Consider the following 22,857-nt stretch of genomic DNA (forward strand, 5'->3'; position numbering starts at 1 on the left):
GGAATAATTTCTGAACAGGAGTAGGCTGTGAGACACGCGGTATTCAACAAACTGCTGACATGAAACGCGGACCGGCAAACAGGAGGTCCGGGCCCGGCCGGCGATGGAGAGGAGGAGGAGGAGGAGGAGGAGGAGGAGGAGGGGCTGTCCGTCAGGACCTGCGTTCAGGACCGTCCCTCACCGGACCCTGCGCCGCTCCTCAAGTTTTCGTCCGCCCCTCCTTCCAGACGCGGCCGAGCATCTCGGCTCGGGGGGTGCCGCCGGGCGGGACGCGGCCGGGGTCCGGGGCAGCCCTGCCCTGGGGGCGGAGAGGGGCGCGGCGGCCAGCCCGCTCGGGCGGAGGCTCGGCCGCCCCCCCGCCCGCTCCCGCCGCGGGGGAGAGCTGCGCCAGCGCGGCTGGGCGGTCGCTGCCCGCCCTCGCGTTCAACTGGTGGGACCCCCCTGTCCGCCCCCGGCAGCGGCGCGGCGCGCGGGAGGCGGCGGGACGAGGCCGGCGGCGGGGCGGGGGGGGAGCGGCGGGTGGCCCGGCCCGGCCCGGCGGGGCGGGCGCCGCGGGCTGAGGATGCGGGCGGCGGCCCGGCGGCGCGGGCGGCTGGAGGCGGGCGGCGGGCAGCGGCGCGGCGCCTGACCGCAGGGCTCCGCTGCGCTCCCGAGGATGCTGGGGGGCGATGCCCGGCGACAGGGAGGACGAGATTTGCCAGAAAGCGCTGCAGCTGCTGGCCGAGCTGTGCTCCGTCGGGGCGGTGGAGAACGAGAACTGCCGGGATTTCATCTACTACCTGCGGGACAGAGCCCGGCCCCGCCTCACCGACTCAGGTACGGCCGCCGCCGCTAGCGGTGCGGGCTGGGCGCGGGCACCGGCGGCCTCCGCCGTCCCCTGGCTCCGGGAGGAGGGTGAACAGCCCTAAGCATCCCTCCGAGGCCGGGTGCCGCGGGGCGAGGCCTGCCGGCACGGCGGGGACTAGCCGGGGGTGCGAGCGGCCGGGCAGCAAGGCGGCGGAGCCGGGCGGGGGGAGCTCCCGGCAGCGCGGGGCTGGGGGGCGATGTGCGCCGGTCTGGCCGGGGGAGGACGCTCGGCCGCCCACCGCGTCGCCCGGTGCTGCCGGGTCTCCGTGACGCGGTCCGGCGCCCAGCGGCCGGCGGAGGTGCGGACCCCCCGTCGGGCAGCTCTCCCTGCCGGAGCCGGGCGCGAAGTGGCCGAGTGCCGGCCCCCGGGGTGCGGGCAGGGCGGCGGGCAACTTTCTCCCTCGGCTGGGCAGCGTGGCCCCGCCGCTGGCCGCGGCTCAGCCTGGCCCTGGAGCGGGTGGGAGCCTCCCTGCCCGGCGCTGCCTCCTCCGTGGCGCGCTGCGGGGTCACAAGCCCAGGGGGCTCTTCCTGCGCTCCGGTGGCTCTCCCCATCGCTGGCTGTGATGGTAAAGACGGGGGGTGCTCGTAGCTCAGTTTAACTGCAACACGATTTAACCTAACTTTCTGTATTTCATAAGCTAAAGAGACCCTTTCTTGCATTTCTGTAGCAGATGTGGGGGTTGTGGGTCTGACGAGATGTGTGCCGAGTGGTTTTGTGTGTGTGTGTGTCTGGATTATGGTTGCCTTTTCATATCTTGGCATAACACTCTGACTTAAAAACTTTAACTTAAGGAACCTTTTTAACAAGGAAGCTGAGCTCCAGCTGCACAAAAGCATTGAAAGATTGATGATGTTCTGCACATCTCTGGCCGTAAGGCAAAGGCAAATTGCAGTTTGAAGTAGGAGTTTATTACATTTATTTTTACACCATCAAGTTGAGTTTGCTCAGCATAAGGAGAAATTTAGACAGTTAAAAGAGAAGTTGATAAATGTTTGCAGTACTGGAAAGCCTTGCTGTTAGATCATCTGATCATTCCAGCACAGTATTAATTTCTTTAATATTCTCTGAAATAAATTAGCACATTTAGCATAGGGGCATCTAATGACACGCTGTTCTTAAATATTTGTCTGTAACTTGGTGAGTCTGAAGTAACACTCAGAGTGCAACTTACTGACAAATGCTTGGATATGCTAAAAGGCCTGGAGGAAACAAGTAAAACAAAGAAAAAAAAATTGCTATCACAATAAATGAATAAGGAATTTTCCAACATTTAGTTGGCTTGTATCCAGAGCTATTTGCAGCCGTTCTTCTCACTCATTTAAAAATGTTCAAATTAAAGTGATTCATGCAGTGTTTGATAAGGATTCTTTAAAATTAGGCAAATTTAATTGTTTTGTTCATATTAATTGCTTTGTTCATGTAAGCAGCAATTTTTGTGCCAGACACCTGTGATTTTCTGTAATTTTCATTTACCAAGGGATCAATCACATATTTGTATATCAGGTGATGATTCTAAAAATGTCTACTTAAGTCATTGCTTACTTTGAATACTAAATTACTTGAAATGCCTATGGAGACTTTAACCTCAGCTACTTGGATAACAGCTTTTCAGATTTCTTTCAGAAGCTACCTGCTTTTTTTCTGTCAGCCTCAGGCAAAAAATACCTGGCATCTGTTTGGGAGCATTTTTAAAACATGATGTGCTCAGTAAAAATTTATCACCTCTACCTAAAGATTAAAAAACCCCAAAATCTGTATTTATTTCTACCTGTTTTGCTTAAACCTCTGTTATACAACAGCCTTCCGGTATTGTTGCAAACCTGCTCAATTACACAGAGCAGCGATCCTTAACCTTTGCCAGCCAATGTGCAGCAACAGTGAGCAATTATGCTGCAGGCAGCATCTCCTATTGGCCTCAATTTTAACATTCTTATTTTTTGCAGCTGCAGCCAGTCTCAGAGGGTCTAGCAGGCAACATGTTATCCATAAGCCCTGATGTGGAAACTGCTTCTGTAGGGTAGCAATGTCAGGAATTTATTAATTTCCCTTGTCTTCTATTTCTTTGATTAAAATACATCTATCATCCCAGTAAACTGGCTGCCCATGTGGTTTGTTTAGCCGGTCCTTGGACGTGATACGGGCTGGGAGAAGACAGTGTACATGACCTCCAAAAAGAAGTAATACGATTCACAATCAAAGGGTGGTACATTGACGAAATTCAGCTTGATTTACGTAGTGAGTTTCGTTGACTTAACAATGGCGAAATGCCATTAAAAAGCCCTGACAGCTGATCCGTTCACTTGCCAGCCACTAGTGGTCTAAACATAGGGGTGTGAAGAAAACCTGTGCTGAAAGACAACATCTTCTTGGCAGAATTAGGCAAAAGGTGAAGCTATCCATGTTATGACTTGCCCCCCCCACCCCGCGTGAAGGTGATGTGCAGTAGCCAAACTGAGTAACTTCCTTTTAGGCAAGCCAAAAGAGCTGTCTAAAGATGTGTACAACTTTGTTAGAGTTGAGAAAAGCGCAGCTAGAAAACATCCATGATTAGCTTTTGTACAGGAATTAGAGCATTTCCCCATGCTTACAGTTTTTCTGCACTAAAGTGGCTACTTGCCTAAACTCAGCTACATGGTGAATACAGGTAATTTTACAGCACATTTGGTTTGAGCCATTCATGTGTGATGGCTCTGTTACGTGAGTGGTAGGGGGCTGTACAGGTGCAGTAGTTACTGGAAATATCAAACCCTGATTGAGGGAGGGAGCGAGCTGAGGAGTTGTTGAGCCTGATGTCAGGGTCTGTCTACAAGTACAACCTCCCGGCACCCCTCAGTCCCAGCACTGAGCAGCCAGATCCCTGGAGATCCACTGACATCTGATGCAGTTGGCTGTGTGGCTCCCCACCATCTGAGTATTTGGGGTGTGACTCAGACGGGGAGGGCAGGAGGGGACCAGACGCTTGTAGTGCGCACAGCATCTTTATTTTTCATGTCATGTGCCCTGGTGTGGGAAGTACTTCACAGTGCTTAGTGCGTAAGTTTAAGGGCTAATGAGTTCCAGGTTTAACGCACTGGTCTGCTGGATTTCAAGGGTGACATAGGTGAGTCAGATTTTAAAGGTTTTCGGAAAACCAAAAATGCAAATTAGGCATTTAGTGAAAAATCTTCAATTAGTTCAGTAAGAGTTATATGTCAGAGCATCCCTGAAAATCCCAATAGGCATCCTTAAGCATTTAGGAACCTTAATAAGGTGGATCTTTTTATGTTGCATTCCTCCATTCCCTATTTGTAAAATGTTGGTTATATTTCTATATCATAGAAGTGTTTTATGAGGGTAGATTGGTAAGTCTGAGCACATGAAGTATGTAATACATTCTTAAGGGAAAGTCATATGGACCTCTTAGAGATATTCAAGTGAAAACTGTGTTAGTCATATAGGCATCTGAAAACAATCACTCAAGATCATGTAATACCACCCCATGACACCAGATAAAGTAAATATTGTAGATGAGGAATGCAAGTTGCTTGACAGGAAGAATGATACTAATGTGTAAAAAACCAAAACAAACAAAGAAACAAACATAAAGGCAGAAAATCTTAATGAAGAATTAAGACCTAAGAAAGTCGCATTTCATTGTGGACCATTTCTCTAATGGATTTACCTTGCAACTTCTTAACTGAAAAATTTGGTGTGGCATGAATCAAGCCTGCCAGAAAGGGGGGGTGTGGTTTTGTACATGTGACTTTGTACTTTTTAAAAGATAGGTGCTCTGAGGGGAAAAAAAGAGGAAGAGTTACATGGTTTTGATTTAGGATAGTTCAGAGTTTGGCACAGAAGAGAGGACCAAAGTCTTTTGGTGACTGGAGCTAGTGCTCTGTTCTCTGTCTGCCTGGTACGTGACTGTGAATTACACTTCACTGTAGCTGACCTGACTGCTTTAGAGTTGCATTTCAGACATTTCAGAAATCGACCTTAGAGCTTTTGCCAGTAGTGTTGTAGGCATTCTTGGGTGTAGGTGATTCAGGGCCTTTTGGGGATTTGTTGTTGTTGTTGTTCTGTAGTGAATCTTTGTTTTTTAAAAACCAGCTTCCCAGGGATGGCAGTGTAGGCTGCCATTGCTCCTTGTAGACCTGAATTTTGTTGTAGTGTTTTGCCAACTTTGCAGAACTTGGGCTGCCTACATACCTTCCAGTGACTGCTAGATAGAGCAACAGTGTGTTTAATGCATAATTATATGTTTACTGATTTGAGTATCAGTAAAATGAAGTTACATAAAGGAAAAGCGTAAAAGAATTGCAGACTGAGACTGCCTTACAGAGAACTTCATCTCCTTACCACATTCTACAGATTGAATTTTTCTTCCTTTAGTTAAAAAGTATACAACCTTGACAATTTGGAATAAAAAAAAATTAAAAAGGTTAGAGGAAGCTGTTATAAACCAGAGGACTGGATAAAAAAGATGCTTATGAAGTTAAGGGACATAAAAAAAGTCTAGACCATTAATCATAATGAATTTTCATTAATTTCATAGCAGAAAAACGAATACAAATAAAAACTGAAGCTTGCTGTCCTTCTCTGTTGTGTTGGATTGCAGATCTTGAGGATGAGCCAGTAAGGCCTTAAAATATTCTTAATTCTGTGCTTTAAAATTGACTAATAGATGCTAAAACAGAATACGTGGTGAATACTGCGGGTATAGTGATGGCCATTAGGCATAAAGTATGCTACAGATCACAAGTACAAGATCCATATTGTACAGTGACAGATTTTAGTATTTGATGGAGGTAAAAATAGTTGATAAGAAACTAAAAAATGTGGGCGTGGAAAGGTAATGGATATTGAAGACACAATGTGTGAGAACGTGCAGTTATGGTCTTGCAGTGGAATTTAAGAATCTTATTAATCAGTACTTTATTTTTTAATGTATACTTTCAACTTCAGGAAAGAGAAAAGCACAAAGAAACAAAAAGGCCTAACTGGTATAAATGTGGCCTCCCAGCCCACCAGTGGAATGTGAGAGCAAAAGTTTTCTGTGGAGAGTATCATTCCAATAGGCGGGTCATTCCCTAGGAAGCTAATACTTGCAATTAAATAGTATCCCCACAAGCTTCCCTTTAATTCAGAACAGAGTTTAAAAACAAAAACTGCCTGTAGAAAGTAATTTAATTTCTTAAGAGGGTATCTTTAAATTTTTGTAACTCAAATGACACTGATTTATCCCTCCCCCTGCCCCCCGCCCAAACTTCCAGGAACATGACAAGCTGCAGAGTTTCATCAAGATGCTAAGTACATCTAGATTTATCTAGATAAATGCAAAAAGCATTTAGAAGTTGTAAAGACATGAGAAAGGTTTGAGTGGATCTGGGCAATGAGTGGATTGAGAGCAGCCCTGTGGAGAAGTACTTGGGGGTGTTGGTGGATGAAAAAATGGACATGACCCAGCAATGCACACTCGCAGCCCAGAAGGCCAACCATATCTTGGGCTGCATCAAAAGAAGTGTGACCAGTAGGTCAGGGGAGGTGACTTTCCCCCTCTGCTCTGGGGAGACCCCACCTGCAGTGCTGCATCCAGCTCTGGGGCCCCCACAGTAATAAAGATGTGGACCTGCTCAAGTGCGTCCAGAGGAGGCCACGAAGATGCTCAGGGGGCTGGAGCACCTCTCCCATGAGGACAGGCTGAGAGAGTTGGGGTTGTTCAGCCTGGGGAAGACAAGGCTCCGGGGAGACCCTATAGTGGCCTTCAGTGCTGAAAGGGGGCTGCAGGAAAGGTGGGGAGGGACTGTTTGTCAGGGAGTGTAGTGATAGGATGAGGGGTAAAGATTTCAAACTGAAAGAGGGGAGATTTAGATGAGATATTAGGAAGAAGTTCTTTCCTGTGAGGGTGATGAGACACTGGCGCAGGCTGCCCAGAGCAGCTGTGGCTGCCCCCTCCCTGGCAGTGCTCAAGGCCAGGCTGGACGGGGCTGGGAGCGACCTGGTCTGGTGGGAGGTGTCCCTGCCCAGGGCAGGGGGTTGGAACTGGATGATCTTTAAGGTCCCTTCCAACCCAAACCATTCTGTGATTCTATGAAATAACTTTCAGTATGGTTTTTATTTTTATTTTACTCATTATGAGCCATTGCTTTCCATATTTTTATTTTCCTCCTGCAAAATGAATGTAAAATGCTGCTACTCCAGACTGGTAGTATTTTATATGTTGTGCTAGTGCAAAACTCTTTGCAAGATAGAAGACAGTATGAATCATATTCACTGGAGAAGCGTGAGGCCCAAGTTCCTTTGGCTTTCAAGAACCAAAGTGCTGTTTCAAGAGTTTAAAAAAATCCAGTGATGTTGTATATTTTAGACTAAAAATATGTATTCTTTTTCTCTTTTGAAAAGTCAGGAACAAGTTCGCAGAAGGTAAAAATAATTATTTCCTGTTGCTTATATTCTGAGATTCTCTGGTAGTTTAATTCCCTCTAAACAAATAGGCTCTCAGAGATTTTCCTGTCATACTGAAAGAGTTTAGAATTGTTTTTTCCTGGGAAATCTGCTTTAAACAGATAACTAAACTTTGAATAAAGTTTAGAAAAGAGCACATTATGTTCAAAGAAAGTGACTATCTGTGCTTAATAACGGTTTGAAGCTGTATTTAAAAGTAAATTAATTTAAATAAAAGTAAAGGAAATTAAGGATTTTACTTTAATATAACTCCATATAACTTATTCCTAGAATAGATTTTTGTTCTTTTTACAGGTAACCTAAAGATGTATAGAAGTTTAAGTTACAATTTACACTTCAGAAACAGAGAAAAGTAAGACTACAAAGATCATTCTTACGATAAAATGGATCTTAAGCTTTGATCAGGTTGGAGCATAGTCATGTTAAGTACTGCTCAAAGATAAAAGACAGATCCTTGCATTGCTGAAATCACTTTACATTTTTGAGTGGTGCAAAGCAACTGCAGTATAGTACTGCTCTTCTCTGACTTGAGAAAACAAACATGAGTAAGTTTCTGTAGGCCCTCTGACCAAGACTCATGCCACTGCTGTTAGATGTTGTGGGGAGGAGAGCAAGTTTATGAGAAACAGACAAGAGGAAGGTGGCTTCTAGCCCTTCTTGGCTTCCGCGTCCATATTCAGTATAGGTATGGAAAGCAAGAGCTTTCTGGGGCTTCCGTTTCCATTTTGGTTTTACTTCTCACTTATACGGGAATTGTACCAAGTGTCTGTTGTTTACAGTATGCACTCATGCACTGAATCTATAACATAACATTGTGTTATGCTTGTGTTAAGTAGACTGATGCCAACTATACCCCTTTGTATTTAACAAAAAAAAGTGTGTTTACTCGTATACATATTTATTTACTGAAGTCATTGGAAGCAGATTTGTATCTGAAGGTTACTGCAGAAGTAATCCTAAAAGTTAGAATAACATGCCAACTGAATCAGAAGTCAGTTATCTCTACAGTCATCCCACAGTTTATGCAAGTCTCTTTCAAATGTGCCATGAACATCAAAGAAAATAGTTATTTTGAACTGTGAGTAACACAAATATGTATCATGGAAAAAATTTAGAGAGTAATGACAAAAATACCAACCTTTTTGAAAATTAGGAAGGCTAAATAGCATACCGTCTGTCTTAGACCTGAATTCTCATCTTAAATACCAGTTTTGCTGATGAAAACCAGTGGGCTAAATTTAGCTCTTGTACATACAACTGTACTTGCCACTAAAACTTTATCACTGCATTTGTCATAACTCCTATTTCAATGGGAATTGCACTTTCCTCCTAGATAAGGGGGAGAGGGAAAAAATTTGCTAATTATAGTTTCCGAAGAAATATCCATAAGCTTTCCGCAGGCAACAGTTTATATTTGAAGACACAAAGCTCTGATCACTTAAGTAGAGGTGTTACTATAATGGATTTATGGGTCATTAATTCCTCAAAAAAAATGAACCTGTGTTATAATAGTTTTTCAGTACTGGTAGAATTCTGAATCGTTACGGTTTTGTGTGATCCGTGCATTTAGTGACCCAAGTAGAAGTGATTGACCACATGTCCCCCCAGATAGCTTTCTGGAAATTTCCTTTCAAGACTAATTTGTGAGAGTTTAATTACCCTGACAATTCAGAGACCTAGAAATGTTAGTCCAAAATTATTGCTGTCATAACAGCAGATCTGTTTAAATTCAGTCTTGAGGCTGTGCAGCACTATAGCATCTTTGGTGTGTAACAAGTAGAGGTTGAACATAAACTGCAATTTATGTATTTATGTTTAAAACTGCACTTCTGGTTTTTAGTTCTTCCCCCACTGAAAATAATGATCGTTGTTGGTTTAGTGCAAAGCTGTACTTAAGAACATTGTATCGTGCATCTTTTTGTACATTTTGTCATTAATTTAAGCTCTTTTGTGGCTTTATTTAGACCAGAGAGATAAAGAGAGATTATTTTGGTCTAAATCTTTATGTCCCTTTCATATTGCTAACAAAATTTTAGTTCAAGGGATAAGAATTTAGAATAATTAATTACAGATGGAAGTATTTTTCATAAAAATGCTGTCAGTTGCAACTTACAAAATCTGTAATTCCTTAAGTTCATCATCTCGCAAGATAAATCTTTTTTCATGTTCTGTAGTACTGTTAAGTAGTGAGTACTTGATCCATTTATTTGGAAAGTACAGAAAAAATTCTGTCACATAAAGAAAATGTTATGTATAAGAGCTGGTGGTTTGCACATTTGTTACATTAGCTATTGTAATCACACTAAATCTTGTGTGTTTTAAGTTGCTCAATATGTTCAGCTGCATTTTTTTTGGATTTTAGACATTCGTTAGCTAAGTAAAATCAGTTTGGCTTCCTTTGCCGACATGCACGCTAAAGGATCTTATCTGGTATACTTCCTATGGTTAGTTGGAATTCAGAAATACAGTGAATGCAGTCAAAACTGGCATATGCATTTGTACGTCTTGAGCCAATTTACAGTTGATGTGTGTCTACCAAAGATAAATGTTCGAAGAGGCCAAGAATACATAATTTGTCAGAAAAAGCTTTTAGATCATTGATGTAAATCCACCATACTAACAAAGAAAGTCACTAATGATTTTGAAGTTAAAACTTTCAAAGGGCATGTAAAATAATAAGAATTAGGATTTGAAATAGGGTCATTCCTTCCTGTACACTTTCTCACTCTTTTTTTTTTCCAGTTTAATTTTATGCGCACACCAAAAGAACGCCTTACTGACTTCCCTTGGAAATAGGTTCCCTTAGTTTGCTACGTTTCCATCAGGAAGTTTGTTCAAAATTTGTTAATTCTATCTTACTGTCTGTGAAACTCCCTTTATAGGGGAAAAAAGTATTTCCTTTCCCCATGTGATGGACCCTTTTTGTATGTACAGAAACAACTAAATACTTACCTTTCAAGTTTTTTTCTTGTAGACCAGTCTTCATCATTCCCATTCCCACTTTGTGGCTGGTTTCTCCATTCATTTTCTAGATGTGTGTGTGTATGTATTTGTGTTTCAGACTTTTTTTTTCATCTGGATGTTCACACTCCATTTATCAAGCAGCATCTCGTTTTATTTACTGCCCTTATTTCTTACATAGTTTGTTTTCTCCTCACATTTAGCATAACTTCAGAATGTAATTGTATTGCTGTTTAATCAATCAATATATAATGTTTGACCCATCTTGCACACAGATTGTCTCATTGGGCGTCTGGCCACAGATACATAAAGTTCTCTTTAGCATTCCCTTTTAAAACTTTCTGCTTATTTTGTAATTTGCAAGAGGTTCATGCCTGTGGAGTTACTGCTTTCACTGATACATATTAAGATATTACAAAAGGTGTTTCTCATACAATTACAACTTGTAATTCAGTAAGATTTATCCTACTATAATATATAGAAAGGAATGTACAATGCTAATTAGAAAATGGTCAATGAGACCAACAGTCTTATGATCTTCTGTTTCCATTTGTAGCATGTTTTGAAAGAGAAGTTTATGGGGTTTTTTAAAGTTTATGTTTGTTTGTTTGTTTCCCTAGAGAGGTTTAGTGGATAAAATTAATGCCAAGTTATTCTGTCTTTTTTTGGGGAGAAGCTTACCATAAATAGAGTGATCTCAAGTATTCATTATGCTAAGGTCTCTGCACAGCATAAAGGAAGAGAGTGTTTCCTAAGTCTGGCTATAGGGAAATAAAGCAGGTATTGAGTTGGTTCTTGCTGAGTGCTATTCTATTCCCCGTAGCAGGGCTGATGTAGGATATGTAGCAGTGCCATTATGGTAATTCTTCCCTGCTGAAAAGAGCTTTTAGGGCCTTTAGCAACCAAATACAAGAGAAAACAGATCTGCTATTACTTAAAAAAATGCAGAAAGCTCTGGACAGAAAATTCTCTTATCAGTACTATTTTTTTAAGCTTTATCAATTTGCTTGGGGTAATACAAGACATAAATCTAAACTAGTAGCTCAAATTTTGTTTAATTCTATGATTGTCCTCTTTTCTGCAGTAGGTCATGCCATCAGGAAAGGCTCCTGTTTCTGCAGATGCCACTAAGGCATCCATGGTAACAAAACTCTAACTTAAACTTTTCCTCTTTTCTTTTTTTTTTTTTTAACTTGACAAATATTAATGATGATTAATAAGTTAAAAAAAAAAAAAAAAAAAAGGGGGACACCAGAAATGAGGCTTAGCTGGTAAACAAGCGTCTGAAGAGGGAGACATCATTCGTGTTCCTAAGGCACCAGAAAGCACCAAGCAGATTTGCTGTCACTTGGAAATTAGAGTTAACTGAGTTGAAGCCTGAGATTTTGATGACCTGCCTACAGGGACATGGCAGGCAGGAAAAGATGTGGGTGTACCCTGTTATACCTCTATTGTAAGGAGTTATATTTCTGTTTTATATGACACTGAAATTTGCACTTTTTTCTGAATTTAAGAGCCTTTTGAGCTTCTTTGGAGAATTCACTGTAGGAAAAGATAAAAGCAGATCTGTCCAAATGCTTTGGCTGTCTTGGGGTCTCATCAGATGCTCATTGCTTTTTTGTTTGGTTGTTGTTTTGGGGGTTTTTTTGGAGGGTTCATAGTTTGGCAAGCCTGCCTGAGAAAGCCTAATTTGACCCTGACAGTAGGGCTGTGGCTAAGCAGGAAAAAGAAAGCTTGGCCATCTTGGCTTCACCTAATAAGGAAAACCTGTCACCTCAGCTCTTTCCTATGCAGCAGCATCACTGTTCCTGCCAGCTTCTGTTAACTGCAGAAGGTGTAACATTTTTATATCTGCTCTCATTCTCAAGTTAATGTCTTGTTCCTGCCTACCTTGTTCATTCTCTACCTGTCTCTTCTTCTGTTGTCGTTATGTTATAAAGAGTGATTTGACTAGTCAAGGTGATTCTTTCATACTGCTGCTATGAGCCAGTGATGATAAAATAGCTAAAAGCAGTGCCCAGAATAGCAGCACACAGGTATAGGTTTGTCAGAAGGATTTGATAGTAATTGCTGTATCTGTCCTTCTGTGGTGTAGTGTTACAAGTGAGACCCCCCACTGTGAACAAAACCTGCTCTTTCTTCCTTTGATGTATTTTTCTTCCTTCTTTTCTGCTTTTCTTGGGAGCTGGAAACCAGAACAGACCTTAATAGCAACAGAACCAGCAACACCTTCAGCCACCTCTACTTTTTTTCCTTCCCAAATTGGGGAGGAGCAATTTTTCACCTTCAGGAACATCGAAAATTCAGTCTCAGGATTCACTTCTCATCTGAAAGACTCTGAGCACTGAAAGAAGAAGGAACAGAAATTTTGTTAAAATGGAAGTCTTTGGATTTGACATTTCAGTGTTTTGGCTGTTTCACCTCCTTTTTTCTGTACCCCTCTTTATGAGGAAGATTTCCAGTGGTAGTTGTTGCCATGGTACTAAGCAGGACGAGGTGTCTACTCCAATCTTAAAACTATGTTTACGGTCGTATTGTGAAAAATTATCTCTTCTGACAAGTCAGGCTTGTTTACGCAGAATTAATACAGCACCACTTCTCTTATTCCAAACTGGAGAGAGGCTCTTCAGGTCATTCCCTGTGTGTCAAGGCAAATGTGAGCTTCAGCAGTGCTGGAAAAGCCTTAGAATTAGCTCTGTCCTTCCGCTACCTCGTTAGCTGTTCAAATGAACAACCGCTTCACGCCCTGCCGAGCAGCTGATTGGCCTTGGAGGGAAGAAGCCTCTGAAGCAGTATTAATGTTTCATTCAAAATCATGAGAGCCAGGGAGGAGGGGAAGGGAATTAGGGAATTCAAAACCCCAAATCAGTACTGCCTTTTATTTTACCAGGCCCTTTTGTCTTGAGCACCATCCCTAATTGTATCCCACACTCGATTTCCTCTCAGGATGGTCTTGCTGACTTTGTGAGATGTTTTTGCCAAGGGTACATTTAACAGTGTACAGAGAGGAGTTCAGCCCTTTCTCTTCCCTTCGCTTTTATCTCTCCATTTTCTGTTCCTTCTCCCCAACCCTGTTAAGAGTAGCTAGTATGACGTATGCTGTATAGGAGACAGAGGAGCAGAGAAGCTGTGCAGTCCCTCCATCCTCTGCTATTTTTCTTTCTCAAATCATCACTGCTGCATCAAGACCTAGTATGTTTACCATGTAAAAATCTCTTTTTATTTTCTCAGTAAGCAAAACAGATCAGAAAGCTGTAAGATTAGTGCCTTAAAATGCTATCTCAAAGATGTATGAGCAAACTAGATGTGATAAAGCAATCAGTGAAGGAGTGTAGTAGAATGCGTGACAGCAAGAACAGCCAGCTGCATCTGGGAAATACACAAGTCCTTGGACTCCAACAGTATAAAACGTCCAAAGCTGTAAAAGATGAGCAATTCTTACTTTTCTGTAGCAGTCCCAGCAGTTTGGAAAAAAGAAGGGAAAATAAAGCAAGCTTTTACAGAGTATTTCCTGATTCAGCCATCAAATGAAAGGAGTGATGCTGACATGCTTCGTTCAAGGTAATGGGGGGGACTTAGCCCCCGTTAAGGACGACTATGAACATACAAAACAGCGTAGAAGTCTGGCTGTAAATCCTGCGAATCAAGTATTACTCTACAATATATGAAGTCAAACTTGTTTGATTCAAGGATGTTGTTTAGAGAGAGTAGTCTGGTTTAGTTGACTGGAATAGTTGGGGACTGTGAAAATGAAGGCTCTTTTCTTAACTTGCCAGTCACTTGGGCTGTTATCTTGGAGAAATCTCTCAGTGCTGCTTTTCCCCTGCTCTTTCGGTTGCCTTTTCAGTACTGTTACGCAGTTAAAATTCCAGCTAATCCCGTGTCTGTAATCAGCAGAGAAAGCAGGGCATGTCTCAAGTGTGATGTCAGTAAAGCACTGAGCAGAAAACTGCCTAAAAAGCAGCCAAGAGGAAACAGCAGGCCCAAGGACTTAGTGGAAAGTAGTCTTCCTGAATATGGCATGCTCTGTTTTCACAGTGAACAGGCAACAAGAGCCTGTGCTTTGTTGGGGCCTCTCAGCACTTTACTCTTATAAATAATAAACAGAATATATTTTCCTACTGTGTAGGTTGGCAAATAGAAATGTGCCTCTGTTATCAGCAAGGAAGTCATAATTGAGCGGCAGAGATTTGGTGAAATACACATTCAAACAGGAATAAATAAAAGCATAAGGAGGATTTCAAAGCCTCTATTTCTGTGCTGGGCTTAATCTGAATGTTTAGCTATGGAATTTATTCATGATGTCTGTTTGCAACCTTGGATTTATGTTTTCAGACCTAAATCCCACCCCATGTGCTAGCCTGCATCTGACTGCAATAGCACTAACAGGGTAACTTTTAGTTATCTTTTGCTTATCCCAGCATTTTGCCATTTACTGCCCCTTTTTCTGCATGAGAGTTTCAAACATTTACTTTCATGGCCTGGGTTGGATCACAAATGCACATCTCAGCGTGATACCATTTGAGACTGAAACTGAAAGGACTACTATAATGGTAATCCTGTTCACATTGTTGTAGCAGAAATGCACAATACAAAGTATGTGTCTTGGAGGGAGAGGCCTTTTTAACATGCCTGCACTCTCCGGTTTGCCCCCTGCCATACACACACGCTTGGGATTAAACAGGGTGTTTTTACTCACTCAATTTACTTGTGATTGAGGGTATATACTTGTTTATAAATTTCAGCATACCTCAACATGCATGTATCACTCATGTTTAGGATGCATGTCATGCACGCCTAGGAAACTTATAAAATGAATCTCCCACTCCTTACATGAAAGTCCTCTAGGGAAATTGTTTAACAGTGAGGTAACTACTCAGCAACCCACTAACAGCCCAACTTTCAAGAATCTGGAAGTTTGGAACATGCAGCTCTGAAGGGTATGGTCTTTTTCCTTTCTTCCTTTCTTCCTTCCTTTTTCTTCCTTTTTGTCATTTTTTTTCTTAAGTGAAGGTAATCTTATCCTCACAAGTGAAATGTTTTCTGTTTTCTTAAAATTCACATTTTCATAGAATCGTAGAATGTATTGAGTTGGAAGGGACCTCTAAAGGCCATCTAGTCCAACCCCCCTACAATAAGCAGGGACATCTCTAACGAGGTCAGGTTGCTCAGAGCCCCATGAGGCCTGACCTTGACTGTCTCCAGGGTGTGGGGCTCCCACTACCACTCTGGGCAACCTGTTCCAGTGATCCTCCACCCGCATATTAAAGAACTTTTCCCTAATGTCCAACCTAAATCTACCCTTTTCTAGCTTAAAACCATTACCCCTCGTCCAGTCGTTACAAACCCTTGTGAACAGTTCTTCCCCAGCCTTCTTATAGGCCCCTTTTGGGTATTGCAAGGTTACTATAAGGTCCCCCAGAGCCTTCCCTTCTCCAGGCTGAACAACCCCAACTCTCTCAGCCTGTCCTCCTAGGAGAGAGGCTCCAGCCCCCCGACTATCTTCCTGGCCCTCCTGTGGGCATGCTCCAACAGGTCCACGTCCTTCTTGTGTTGGGGGCTCCAGAGCTGGACGCAGTACTCCAGGTGAGGTCTCACCAGGGCAGAGTAGAGGAGCAGAAAATTCAGTCATTCAAAAAATTATTCCTTTTTCCTACATTCATCTGAGTTTCTGTAATTTTGGGGCAAAACTTAATCCTGCTCTCAGTCAGATTGCAAAGCCGCTGAACCAGAGCCACTAGGTCTGACCTCATGACTTCTGTAGTACTACTTTCACTCAAAATAATCTCTTTGACTAAAATTATCAAAGAAATGTACATGAGCGAAACTACTCGTACCCTACTGAAACTGAGTGGGAATTTTATATGTAAACCCTTCATGTATTTTTTAAAATCCAAGCCTTATATTTTGTGGTTGCATAAAATAAGAAATGGATGCTTCTGTTCAAAACACTTATCCCAGTGTGATAGTGATCCATTTTGAATGATCTTATTTATTCCATTTTGTCCTCCTTGAATAATAAATGTATGCTATAACAAGCATAATTTAAAAATTAACAAATTCTTTCTTAAAAATATAAAAATGTGATCAATTTTCCCCTCAATGGTATGCACTGTCAGCAAAAGTTAGAAATTTACAGTGTGAAAGCTGATCTTCACTAACTGAGTGAGGCAAATACAAGTTGCTAAATGTCAACCCAATAATGGGAGTAGTTTTAATTTAAAGGAAACAGGATCACAGGCACTTCCTGAGAGAAGAACATATACAAGAACCTGATTCTAAAGAGAAGATTTAAAACAATGTTCATGTAATATAGTTTTAGGTATATTTTTTCATAATATAGCCAAACTATTGGAAGTGTGATTTATTTTTTTTTTCAATCTCATTTTATTTATTTATTTGGGGAGGGCATGTGGGACCAGGATAAGCAGTAGAAATTGGTGGGTGCCTTATCTATCTGAGGATGATGGATGACAAAGAAAAAAGTACCAAGTGTTCAAAAAAATTACCCTAAAGTCATGCAGCTGAAAAATTTGCAAATCCCATCAGCGCATTCCAGTTAGCAAGGAAAGTGGGTTGTATCTGTCTCTGGGGAGATGAGGAGAAAGCCCCATTACTATTTTTAGTTGCAGGGTTTTTTTCTGAGCAAGAAAGTCCAGAAGATGGAAATACAGTGGCTAGAAATTTACCTTCGGTTTACTCTGTTATGTATGTTTGGTTTTTCCTCAGAAGTAGCAGAACTATTGGAATTCTTTGAAACCCAAGGAATTCCCCAGATCTGAGAGCAATCCAGCTGAGCAGTACTTGGGGGAGAAGACATGAAAGCTGTGGCTCAGTGTTTCTACACTGTTTTCTCAAGTATCCCACTGCTGTGGTATTACGTTTTCTGGGAACAAGGGGCAGCTGCCAACATTTTCGTCTTTACATTCTTTTTGTAATTCTGAGAGGGAGGTAAGGAGAGCAGTTGTTCTCCCCTTGGAAGAGGCCTGAGGAAGAGCAGCTGTGAGTCTGTGAGAAGAAAGTTGCAAAGTTGATGGTCCCTCCTCTACATCCCTTTTGTTTATGTACACCCACCTGGAGGGACTAGAGTATAACATGGAGGGTATATCCCTGATTAGAGTTGAACTAGTCTTAAAAAAGCCTATGCTGTATACTGTGATTATAATGTCTCCTTCTGGTAAGGTTGTTTATCCTCTTTTTCTTATTTGTTGCATGAATGAACATAATACATTTGAAATTATGTTTTAGAAGAAGTAAGATACTGTGCAACTGGTGGTATTTCACTGCAGAATAACCCCCGAAGGGATTTGTAATCCCCTGGTACTAACATCATCTAATAGTGAGCCAAATTGAATAATAAGCTTGGTGCTATGAACACAGCTTCATATTCAGCCTCATTCTGTTTTAGTTATCATTACCTAGTAATTAATTATTATTCCATATTTATGGTATCAATGACATCCAGAAGCTGGCCCAAACACGCTTGAGCCGCTGGCGGCAGCAGCAGTATACATACATGCAGATATTCTGTTCTCCCTCTATAAATGTATGCTGTAGACTGTCTCTTAAAAGATTTGTTAGTAATTCTTCCCTGTAGCTAAACACAACAAGATAGTACATGCTGGACATCAGTCAAAGACACACAGTGACATATAGCTTACTAATTACTATTAATGTTTACAGGATTTGGAAGGTCCTAATTGATTTTGGCACTGAAAGTGCAGTCTAGTAAATTGCTTGTCACCTTTGTTTCATCCGAGGTCTCATTGAGAATCTCATGTGCAATTAAGTGTAATTGCTATACTGTATTTATTCAAAAGTGCATAATACATTACTATTTTGTTGTTTGGATCTCAAAATTGGGGATTTAATTGCTTACAAAAATACAATTCAAAGTAAGGGGATCTTTGTGGTGAAGGATTTTTTTTTTTTCAAAGTAGAAAGATAGGAAGATTTTAACATAGTTCATGTTCCAAACTCATAGTCCTTCTGTACTTGAAATCTCACTAACTTCAGGGAGAGTAACTTGAGCATAAAGACGTGACAGTTAAATCTACATGATCAGCTTGTGTGGCGCAATGAAAGGAGTTTGATTTGCTGCACGTCGTTCTGGTTATAGGACCAAATATCCCTGTTGAGCCGCTAGCAGCAGTGAACCTTGAGCCAGGCACAAATCAGGGAAGCCTAGAACACTAACTGCAAGAGGACCCTGTGTCCACATTGCCCAGCCCTGGAGTCTAGCTTTAACCTTGGTTCCACCAGGAGGAAAACTCCTTCAGACATATCCAGTGGTGGTGTGTCTCACTCAGGTAAGTACTGCCAGGCCCCAAGTATAGATACAAGGCAAAGCTGCAGCTAAATGACTAACGTGGACACGTCCTGTGTTACTTAGGAAGACTCCAGCTAAAGATGCTGTCTGTAGGACAGGGCAATTATTTTCTGCGTATGGAACTGTACAGTAATTCTTGAAAGGAATATTTTTCCTCCATATATTCTAGGTTACAAGGTGGAAGAAGCACTGAATTGCTCACATGAATTCATCTGCCAGTTTAGCCTGGCAATATTTGTATTCGAACAGCCAAAGCTCCAGAATTAACATGGACTGTCTAGAAACCTCTATAAAAGAAAAAGCTTTGCCAAGATCAGACTAGGACAGCAAAAAAAGTGAGGCCCTTTGTAAAGATAAAGGATAGGAATCTACAAAATTTCCTTCACAGGAGTGGAGAGCTGTATTGTCTCCTGGTATCACCCAGGGTTTGGATGTTGGAGAACAGGTCTGTTTTTCAAGTTTAGACTGACAGCAGGTGCTCTTTCAATTTCGTAGTGGATCGTTCAAGGAACAGCTAATCATAAGTTTCCTTGCTGTCCTTGTTAAAGCAGAGGATGCTCTTTAGTTCCTCATATTATGAAACTAGCTGTTCTAATTTTTCTGGAGAAAATAATTTCAGTAGATAAGATATAAATCTAGCTAAATTAACTTAATTAAAGAAAATGCAAATCCAGTAGAATAAGAGTAGATTCTACTTGCCGCAAGCACAAAATCTCTCCAAGAGTCTGGATTCAACAAATAATGACAATAATTGTACATCTAAAATATTAGAAATATCGTATATCAGAATGTAGGATGGAAACAGAGACTATTTGATTTGAATTTGTTTTACCTACTACAAGTGGAAAGACAAGCCTAAATATCGTGGACTGCACATTCAGTGCAGTACATTCCAGCACATTCAAACTTACTTTTAACCTAGTTAATTATTTTGCTAGTCTCCATTCAATTAATTATCAGATTAAAATTCTTATATAATATGTAAAGTGGTGTTTTGATAATAAAAGGTTTTAAAAGAAATACTGTAGAGTTTGCTTTAGAAGACAGCATAGCAAGATTGAAATCTGCAGAATTCCAAGTTAAAAGAGGCTATTAACTTTGATATCAATTAATGTACATGTATATACCACAAGAAGATGGGCTATATTACATGAGGTATGGAAGACTACTACAAATCTTTAACATAGGAATTGTTTAGGATTGTACATAAATACCATTGCTTGGATTTTCTGCTTAGTTCTTCCAGCATTGTTAGATTTATCAAAACCTATGTTTCAGTTTTTCGTTACAGATGTTATTAGTTGCTTCTTGTGGTATTTCAGGCTTCCTGGGATCTACTCTGACAAAAAAATAAATCCTTTTGTTTTACAACCTGAGAACTGATGATCAGCTGTTCCTTATGCTAGAGTGTGGTGACACAGCTTTTCACTTGTCTGTACCACTTCCTTTCTGCAAAGGTCTGTTCATTGGGTCAGTTGGTACTGTACATATCGGCAATATGGCTGCTGTCTCACAGAAAGCAGGTGCATTTGGAGAGATGACAGCTTTCCCAGAACTCAATCATTTAATTAACTCTTTTATAACTAGACTATTTGAAAAAGCCATACCGTCTGTTTAGTGGTCAAAATCTTGCTTGTGTGCTAAGCAATGCCTATTAAACTCTCTGCATCTCTTCTATTTAGTTGCATGCTGTTTCACTAGAAGCAACTGGAAATATGCTAGACTCAAAATTAGAAGTGAGAAGATCCGGGTTCCATTTTTAACTTTTCAACTGCTTTACCTAGTTTCACCTTGAGCAACTGTGCTGCATCTTGGTTTCTGTTGCCTATTTGTAAAAAGACATTTAAATAATTTTGACATTTATAGAAGGAGGGGAAAAGCTACTTAGTGATAAACAGTTTAATCACTGTGATAATTTAATGGCTTTGTTCTACAAGCTACTTGGTAATGTGGGTAGAAAAACACTACAAACAATTCTTCAAATATCCATTAGAGTTTCTAAAGGCATTTGTTGCACTGTGTACATTCCATTAACATTTGTCAGATCCAGATTTACTCCCAATGGTTTTAACTGTGTATGTCCAGACACTCAGAGAGGACACATGCGAAATCTTAATGCTTTCTAGCAGATTTCATGAATAAACCTTGATTTTAATAAATAAATTTAATAAAATAAATTTTTAAATTACATCTTTCTTTTCAAAATCTGGATTTGCATTTCTTTTCCCATTCATATGATATTTAAAATTACTGTAGGAAAATATTTATCTCGAATGGACCTTCTTGTCATCATCCAAGAGGGTGGGAGATATACTGTTAGTTGATAGACTGTAATGATCAATACATCGTGCATCAGAGAGGTAGTCTGAAGACTTTGACAAGAAAGGTGTCAGACGACCCCTTATCTTAATCACTTCTGAACAGACACTCCTAGGCATACAGTAAGCCTGTATCTGTCTGCTGGTAAAAATCAGGGTATTGTAGGTGCATAGGGGATTTATTTTTCTAATTCTGAGCTCACTGTGATGAGTCATCAACTGATGACTTTTTCATAGAATCGTAGAATAGAATCATTTAGGTTGGAAAAGACCCTTAAGAACATCGAGTCCAACTGTTAACCTAACGCTGCTAAGTCCACCACCAAACCATGTCCCTAAATGCCACATCTACATGTCTTTTAAACAGCTCCAGGGGTGGTGACTCAGTACCTGTACGATCGAGGGGGGAAGCCTGCATTTGGCAATGCTTTCTCACACAGCTCATCACAACTCAGTCAAAATGGAACAAGGTCCCTACAGTAAACTGTGTCTCCAGCCTTATGGATCTGAGTTGTTGTCCCCCTCAATATCTATTTTACTCATCAGAACTTACCAATTTTTTAAAACACCAAAGCTCTAGAGGCAACACTATTTATTAAGCTTATGTTAGTGGTCACTTTCTATGAATTTAATATATACTTCATAATCTTAGCTTTCCACCCATGCTGATACAGCTTAGACCTGGGATGTACATGTGTGAGTGTGTATATTGGAGGGGAAGGATGGAGTGAGGGAGAAGAACAGAAAGCAAAGGAGAAACCTTTGAATACACAAAACAATGTAAAGCAGTATGGAGCCATCTGCCTGAGTCTGCAGTGTTTGAAAAACGGCCTGTATGAACTGCTCCTGTTCATTATCATTGTGGAAAGTATATCAAAATCTTCAGGACACTTAAAATGTTAACCGTTCATTTTTTAATTGCTGAACATTTTTAGATGCATTGAAGTAACACACTTCTTCACAGTGGTTGATACTGGTGAATAACGTTCAACAGGCAGTCATTGCTATAAATGACTTCTTGTCTGAAATGTAAGAGTTTCTGATCCTTCCACTGACCTTAGAGTCTCTGGTGCTCACAAGTGGATGTTTCCTTATTTGTGCAAAAAGGCTCACAGTGTTTCTTAAATATCTAAAATAGAAACATTTCCTGCTTTTCTTAGGTGCAAAATGCACTGTGAGGCCCCTTGCAGCTTTTGAAACCTCCAAACAGATGCAAAGCTAATGTATTCAGTTAAGTTACTATCAGCCTTAAAACCCTGAAATGCTGAAGCGTTAGTATCTTGACCTTTATGTCAAGGTGAATGAAAAACAAATTAACTTCTGATCTGACTCAGCAGGCCTTTCTGAAAGATTGTGTTTGTTGGAAAATGTGTCCATTTTTACATATAGGTGTAAGGGCAAAAATAAGCTGTTCTCCTTAAAACCTGAAATATCTTAATCTCAACAGTTGCCAGAATTTTGAGCCTTAATGAACTAGTTACTGATACTGTTCTCTGGCATTTATATTTTGTTATAATCTGGTTGTTTCTATAGTACACAGCAATGGGTATTGTTGACAGGAAGGTACAAGCGGGATTGGCAAATTTAGAAGTTAATAGCACATAGGGTTGTATCAAGCTTTCGTCTTTGTCCCTTGTCCCCCACCTGTCTCCTTTTAAAGATTTGTTTTCCCTACAAATCCAACAGGTTCTCAGAAACTCCTGACCTTTCACAGTCACTGATTTGTTGAGTGTGCCCCTTTGACCATGTGGTAGGGCCACATTTCTCCAGGTATAACTCTGCCCAATCTTACTCGAGGAATTGAAGGGCACATTGATACATTAATCTTCACCAGTCACGGACAACAATTCGCATGACATCTGTGAACTCTGACATCTAGATTTTGGAGAGTAGCAATCCCATGGTTACTTCACTGATGTTAAAAGGCACTGTTCTAATTTATTATCTTCTTGATTTTAGTC

General features: G+C 41.1%; 1 protein-coding gene across 2 annotated transcripts in view; it reads left to right on the forward strand.

Annotated features, from left to right (window-relative positions):
• The first annotated feature begins 668 nt into the window (after positions 1–668).
• Positions 669–22,857, forward strand: part of LOC104354750 (synaptotagmin-9) — a 64,700-nt gene continuing 42,511 nt past the window's right edge. For both annotated transcript variants that reach the window (XM_086472200.1, XM_086472199.1), the window contains exon 1: positions 669–816. In XM_086472200.1, the coding sequence (XP_086328326.1) occupies positions 669–816 (148 nt within the window). The remainder of the gene's footprint in view (positions 817–22,857) is intronic.

Source organism: Leptosomus discolor, chromosome 12 (assembly GCF_034619465.1).
Source record: "Leptosomus discolor isolate bLepDis1 chromosome 12, bLepDis1.hap2, whole genome shotgun sequence".
NCBI classification, from domain to species: Eukaryota; Metazoa; Chordata; class Aves; order Leptosomiformes; family Leptosomidae; genus Leptosomus; species Leptosomus discolor.